Source organism: Xenopus tropicalis, unplaced genomic scaffold (genome assembly GCF_000004195.4).
Source record: "Xenopus tropicalis strain Nigerian unplaced genomic scaffold, UCB_Xtro_10.0 Sca18, whole genome shotgun sequence".
Classification (NCBI taxonomy): domain Eukaryota; kingdom Metazoa; phylum Chordata; class Amphibia; order Anura; family Pipidae; genus Xenopus; species Xenopus tropicalis.
In genome coordinates, this window is record NW_022279364.1 from 24,859 (window position 1) to 32,519 (window position 7,661).

A 7,661-nucleotide genomic window follows, 5' to 3' on the forward strand; every position below is an offset into this window, starting at 1 on the left:
AAAAATGACTTATGGGGACAACCCTTTCTTGCTTTCTCAGTCATTTACCGTGAAATGTGGGCCCAGGAAGGATAAATGAGGTTGTCTCCCTGTCCCCCCACACTAAGAGCAATGTATGTATGAGTGGAGAGTGAACCTATAAAGGCAAAAAAACCCCACAAAATCCATAAACTGCTACTGCATAGAAATCCCAATATTCTTTGTGGAGATATGGCCCGTCAACATTTTATTTTTATATTAACAGAGACACTTTTATGGCAAGCTTATCCAATTCAGCCTGTACCAACCACCATGCTTTATTGTTCATAGCACATATGTATACATAATACACAGACTCATCCTACTCATTTTGTTTCCCAGCTGTGGCTGTACAGATGGCTCTCTATCCAGTTGAAGAGGTTGTATTTGCTAAAGTGAATGGCACTGCCCGGATCTCTTGTTCATTTGACAGTGAATTTAATAGCATCACCAGGATTATCTGGTACAGAAAGACTTTTGCATTGGGAGAAGCTCCAAAGACAGTTGTAACGTGCGCAGGCAACAATAATACACATAAATACCTATGCGGCTCTGATGCAAACAGAACGACACTAACGATATTTAATGGGCAAATAAATGACTCAGGAATATATTACTGTGCTTCATACGAATCCATGGCTGGAAAGGGGACCCGTGTCATTGTGGGAGGTGAGTTTAATGCCTCTACGTCCGCAATATGTGTCAGTGTTTTTAAAGAGACCGAATCATTGTTAATCTAATAAAGGCAATGGAACATTTTAGATCAAATTTGTGTTTTCTTTAACTTTATCAAAGGGTTAAAACATGGTTTATCCTTTGATAATATATAATGGGACGCTTAGAGCAAGATTGCTATTTCCCCCTGCTCACACAGTTAAATGTACTGTACCATTCCTATAGGGAGTCACAAATGGAGATTTGGCAGCCACAGTAGTAGGTACAATATTCCTTATAATACATGAGTGATACTCAGAGTTCCCTGTATAACTCAGCCTGCAGCCTTGTGTCTGTATATGGGCACAGAACCCCTCAGTGACTGCTAATATCCTTATCATTTACAGTAGGGGGTACATTATCCCTTATAATACATGAGTGATACTCAGAGTTCCCTGTATAACTCAGCCTGCAGCCTTGTGCCTTTAAATGGGCACAGAACCCCTCAGTGACTGCTAATATCCTTATCATTTACAGTAGGGGGTACATTATCCCTTATAATACATGAGTGATACTCAGAGTTCCCTGTATAACTCAGCCTGCAGCCTTGTGTCTGTATATGGGCACAGAACCCCTCAGTGACTGCTAATATCCTTATCATTTACAGTAGGGGGTACATTATCCCTTATAATACATGAGTGATACTCAGAGTTCCCTGTATAACTCAGCCTGCAGCCTTGTGCCTTTATATGGGCACAGAACCCCTCAGTGACTGCTAATATCCTTATCATTTACAGTAGGGGGTACATTATCCCTTATAATACATGAGTGATACTCAGAGTTCCCTGTATAACTCAGCCTGCAGCCTTGTGCCTTTAAATGGGCACAGAACCCCTCAGTGACTGCTAATATCCTTATCATTTACAGTAGGGGGTACATTATCCCTTATAATACATGAGTGATACTCAGAGTTCCCTGTATAACTCAGCCTGCAGCCTTGTGCCTTTATATGGGCACATAACCCCTCAGTGACTGCTAATATCCTTACCATTTACAGTAGGGGGTACATTATCCCTTATAATACACGAGTGATACTCAGTGTTCCCTGTATAACTCAGCCTGCAGCCTTATGCCTTTATATGGGCACAGAACCCCTCAGTGACTGCTAATATCCTTATCATTTACAGTAGGGGGTACATTATCCCTTATAAAACATGAGTGATACTCAGAGTCTGGGATTTGTTCAGTTCTTTGTGACATCTTTTTATGATTTTAGATAATTCTACATCAAATACCACTGTCCATCTCCTGGCTCCATACAAAGTCCCTCTGGATTCCCAACCCATCCATCTGACCTGCGTGGTTCGTACATTGCACCAAATAGTCCGTTTGATTTGGAACATTTCTGGGAACCATCATGAGGGCAAAGTGATTGCTATGGAACATCCTGCAGGGACTTGGAACTTTATTAATCCCATCACAGTTGACAGAACACAATGGGACAATGGGAAACTGACTTGTGAGGTTCACTTTAATTCCTCTGTTATCAGTGCTCACCTTAATATTGTCAGCAAAGGTATGTTGTGCAATATATTTAACTATGGATAGAAAGATAGATAGATAGATAGATAGATAGATGATAGATACATAGATCATATATAGATACAGTAGATAGACAGATGAGATAGATGATAGATAGATGATAGATAGATGATAGATAGATAGATAGATGATAGATAGATAGATAGATAGATAGATAGATAGATGATAGATAGATAGATAGATAGATACATAGATACATAGATTATAGATAGATACAGTAGATAGACAGATGAGATAGATAGATAGATAGATAGACAGATGATAGATAGATAGATAGATAGATAGATAGATAGATAGATAGATAGATACATAGATTATAGATAGATACAGTAGATAGACAGATGCGATAGATAGATAGATAGATGAAAGAAAGATAGATGATAGATAGATAGATAGATAGATAGATAGATGATAGATACATAGATTATAGATAGATACAGTAGATAGACAGATGAGATAGATAGATAGATAGATAGATAGATACATAGATTATAGATAGATACAGTAGATAGACAGATGCGATAGATAGATAGATAGATAGATAGATAGATAGATAGATAGATAGATACAGTAGATAGACAGATGTGATAGATAGATAGATAGATAGATAGATAGATAGATAGATAGATAGATAGATAGAAAGATAGATGATAGATAGATAGATAGATGATAGATGATAGATACATAGATTATAGATAGATACAGTAGATAGACAGATGAGATAGATAGATAGATAGATGATAGATAGATAGATAGATAGATAGATGGATGACAGATAGATAGATAGATGATAGATAGATAGATAGATAGATAGATAGATAGATAGATAGATACATAGATTATAGATAGATACAGTAGATATAGACAGATGCGATAGATAGATAGATAGATAGATAGATAGATGAAAGAAAGATAGATGATATATAGATAGATACAGTAGATAGATAGATGATAGATAGATATAACATGATGGGATGATATCCTGCTTGTATAATATTGGTATTTGATATATTTTTTCCCTTTTCTCTTGTTTTAAACATAGAAAGCACAACATTTGGCCACAGATGTGCCGCATCTCTAATTCCAGTGTTGATTGGCATTCTCTTGTTACTTACAATACTTTCCGGCCATCTCTTGTGGATTTTTAAACAACCAGGTAACAAGGAGGCTGCTTATATAGCCTCACCTAAGCTGCTGCGGTCTCTGGCTTTCCCATTGTTTCATAAATCTTTATAAAAAAAAGAAACATTTCCAAAAGTAGCCTCCCATGTGGAATTCCTAGTGAGTTACTATAACCCAGTGATCCCCAACCAGTGGCTCAGGGCAACATGTTGCTCCCCAACCCCTTGGATGTTGCTCTCAGTGCCCCCAAACCAGGGAGTTATTTTTGAATTCCTGACTTGGGGGCAAGTTTTGGTTGAATAAAAACAAGATTTCCTACCAAATAAAGCCCCTGAAAGCTGATAGGGTGCATAGAGGCCCCTAATAGCCAATCACAGCCCTTATTTGGCTCCTCCATGAACTTTTATGGTGCTTGTGTTGCTCTCCAAGTCTTTTTACATTCGACTGTGGCTCACGAGTAAGAAAGGTTGGGGACCCCTGCTATAAGCTCTACCAGTACAGGCGTTCCTTTGTACTAAGCACAGTTGTGCAGGAAAGTCATACACCTATACCAGCATACAGTAGTTATTCCCTTGTACTACATGCAGTTAAATAGAAGCAGTTCCCTGTTTGGCTATAGCCTCAAGTTATGTGACCATATACTACATATTTCCTGGTAATGAGTAAGCAATAGCTCACAAATCCCTCTTCTTGTATATAATGGGTGGGTAAAACTGCAAAAGAATTCCCTTAAATCTTTTTTGCCTTCTCATACTTTAACACATATTAGTGTATGAAGGATCCGCTGTCCATACTTTATACAGAATATTTATTAAATGATATGCTTTTAAAGGGGCCGTTCACCTTCAAGTTAACATTTAATGGCCAGTTCTTAGCAAGTTTTCAAATGGTCTTCACTTTTTCTGAACTGAACTGAAATAGTTTCTGAACTATTTGCCTCCTTCTTCTGACTCTTTCCAGCTTTCAAATGGGGCTACAATTGTATTGTTAGTGTCATTTCATATTACTTATCTTTCTATTCCAGTGCTTTCCTACTTATATTCCAGTCTCTCAATCAAATCAGTACCCAGTTGCTAGGTTAATTTGGACCCTAGAAACCAGATAGCTGCTGAAATGCCAAACTATAAAGCTGCTAAATCATTCAAAACTTACAAATAATAAAAAATGAAGACCAACTGCAAAAGTTAGAATCACTCTCTACGTCATATTAAAAGTTAATTTAAAAGTTCAATATGAACCCTTTGAGACTGGTCTGCATTACAGTATAGCTAAACTGTGTTTATTACGATAAGGGGACAACAAATCTGACAAGAACTCAATGGGAATTTATCCAGTTACTTAGGCCCAACCCAAATTGCAGGCCTTGGTTATCCCTTACTTACCCAAGCTGAGGAGGGCTATGACCTGGTTAAGAGCAGGGTGCAAAAAAAAAAAAAGCCTTGTCCCTTGATGATGATGTTGGTTTAGCAGGGTGAAAGCTCCCACTGCACATGTCTATGGAGATTTCCATTCATTCAGGTCATGGTATATCTAGTATAAATAAATCTAAAGCAACTGGCCTTGCTGAGTAATCATTGAAGACGTTTCACTACTCATCCGAGCAGCTTCTCCAGTTCAACTGACTGGTATGGGAAGTCCTCAGTATATGTACTCTTCCACTAATCCAATCACAATGGTAGAGTAGTGGAAAACTATATATGCCAAGGGCTTCCCATACCAGTCAGTTGAACTGGAGAAGTGCTTGAATGAGTAGTGAAATGTCTTCAATGATTACTCAGTAAGTCCAGTTGCCCTAGTACTGTCCTAAACCTCTTCTGTTTAACCCAGAGGTTAGTGTTGGATTCTGTAACAGTTTCTGGAAGGCATTATGTGGAGTCTTCTCTTTAGATAAACAGTGACACCCCCAGCGATAGGAGGAGAATTATTTCCATGGGCCAGTGAAAAGCTTGGGGATGAGTGGCTGTCAGCCAATCACAGTGAACTAGTAGAGCTGCTCTTTGTTTGAATCCTATGTTAAGCTTATGTTTGTGAGCATAACTTTAGATCTATTATTTAAGGTTGAGTTTTATCATTCGCTCCCTTACATATTGGCTCAATCATTTGTTTATTCAGGTAGTGCGGAATATTGTAGCCTTTATTCATACTATCTCTTTAGCTGTGGAGATTTTAAAAAATATTAAATTATTCTGCTTCCTACACACTCTTCTTCTGTTTGGTAGAGTGGGAGGTGGGTGATCAGAAAAGGAAAATATAGATATTGGGCACTCAAGTGAGTTGGGCGCTTAAGGTGAATGATCCCCCTAGTTTCTGCAATGTCAATGTGATCAAGTGGATCCTTATTGTTCCACCTAAATTGAATGTTTTAGTCATTATATGAACCAGTCAATTGAGTTTGAGGTCTCATTTTCTCCAGGTGTTAGGCGATACGGACCTTAAATTCAGGATGAGTGAAGCCTGTGCCAATAGGACAGATCAGTAATAAAATACAAAATGTTGAATGAAAGTGACAATATACAGTCAATTCATGATTTTGTTCTGTTTCAGGTCAAAAGAAAACTGAGCGAGAGACGTCTGTAAGCGACACTCAGGTACAATCAGAATTAAACAAGTGCTCACAGGGGTCATTTATAAATGAATGGCAAATTGATTTAATTTATCGAGGCAATGCACAACTATTCCTATTGAGCCTTGGGATCCCCACGACTGCCAGCACATTAGACTTAATGGTGGCCCCAGGGTTCCTACGGCTGGGTGCAGCAATGGGTGCACCAGAATTACGCCCAGAGAATAAGGTGCAAATGCAGTTTGGAATATATGATCTGAAAGTGACACAAACCCCACTCTGAAATTGTTAGAAGCAACTGATTTGTGTCAAACCAATTGCGTCCATTTTGACAGGTGCATTTGCAGTGGAATCAACTCTGATTGGCCACCATTACACTGGAATTATGGGTGGAACACTGCATGGGGACTTGCACACTGCACTTCATAAATGACCCCTTAGACCAAAAATATCCGAGGATTTCATCAAGGGAACAGAGCTTTTTAGTATATGTACATTCATTATTAGTGAATAATGTACCCCCAATAGTAAAATATAAGGATAGTATAGGCACCAACGGCCAAGTGCTTTTATACAGGTCATGAAACTCTAAGGTGACTTCTAATATTGTTATATTTTACTACAGGGGGTAAATTTTTTACTACAATACACACGTATCAATGAGTCACATGACGGAAATTACATCACTAAGCACCGATTATAACTGATGACATCACTAAGTACTTTCATAAGGATCTAATTTACAGAATGTTTATGGCTCTTGTGTATTACATGTACCGTATATCTTCTGGCTACTGTATATGTGGCCTGTATACAAGGACACAGTATGTCAGTACTATATAAATAAAGGCCAGAGACTGCTAAATTTTAATATTAACCTTGTTTGGTTTATAATTTAGGATGGAATTGTTTATGCTGAGCTGAACAGGGGCTCACTGAATCCACATAGAACTGAATGAAGACATTTCTGGAAACTTTGGTTTTTGGACTGGAGCAAATATTTGTATTTTCATAACCGGATCTCTGTCAGAGAACATGGCAAATTATGGAGGGGAAATAACATGTTTTTTCCACATATAGAATATATGAGGCCTATGGGACATTAATTATATATCCTTTCCAATATTTATAAGCACTGCCAATATACTTCTGATTTACTGAGCAATTTAGTCGCACCGTGGGTGACTAATCGGTCTGAAGCGCCTTTCCATCTGCACCAAAGGCAATTGCCGGCGGAAAGGCCAATGCATCTCTTTGGTTTTCCAAAGCTGAAGGCAGGAGCCTTAGGGGCACATTTACTAACCCACGAACGGGCCGAATGCGTCCGATTGCGTTTTTTTCGTAATGATCGGTATTTTGCGGGTTTTTTTCGGAAAAAATGTCGCGACTTTTTCGTTACTAATACGATTTGTGCGAAAAAACGCGAGTTTTTCGTAGCCATTCCGAAAGTTGCGCAAAATCTGGCGATTTTTCGTAGCGTTAAAACTTGCGCAAAAAGTTGAGATTTTTTCGTAGCGTTAAAACTTGCGCTAAACGTGCACCTTTAAGTTTAAAACATCGAAATATCCTCATCTGGTTCTCGAAAGAAGTTAACGCCTACCTATACCTGCCAAGTTTTGTTTCATAATTTTTCAAATGGCTACAAATTATATGATCGTCTGTATGTTTACTTTTGGCTCATTATTAATAAATTTGTCATGTG

At 38.3% G+C, this 7,661-nt stretch overlaps 1 protein-coding gene across 1 annotated transcript; it reads left to right on the top strand.

The window, feature by feature from the left end:
- The first annotated feature begins 366 nt into the window (after window positions 1-366).
- Window positions 367-7,268, top strand: LOC116408204. Its single transcript, XM_031894901.1, has 5 exons — window positions 367-687; window positions 1,949-2,248; window positions 3,317-3,430; window positions 5,941-5,984; window positions 6,859-7,268. The coding sequence occupies exons 1-5, from the start codon at window positions 375-377 to the stop codon at window positions 6,916-6,918; spliced, it is 831 nt and encodes a 276-aa protein (XP_031750761.1). The 5' UTR covers window positions 367-374; the 3' UTR covers window positions 6,919-7,268.
- Window positions 7,269-7,661: the final 393 nt, after the last annotated feature.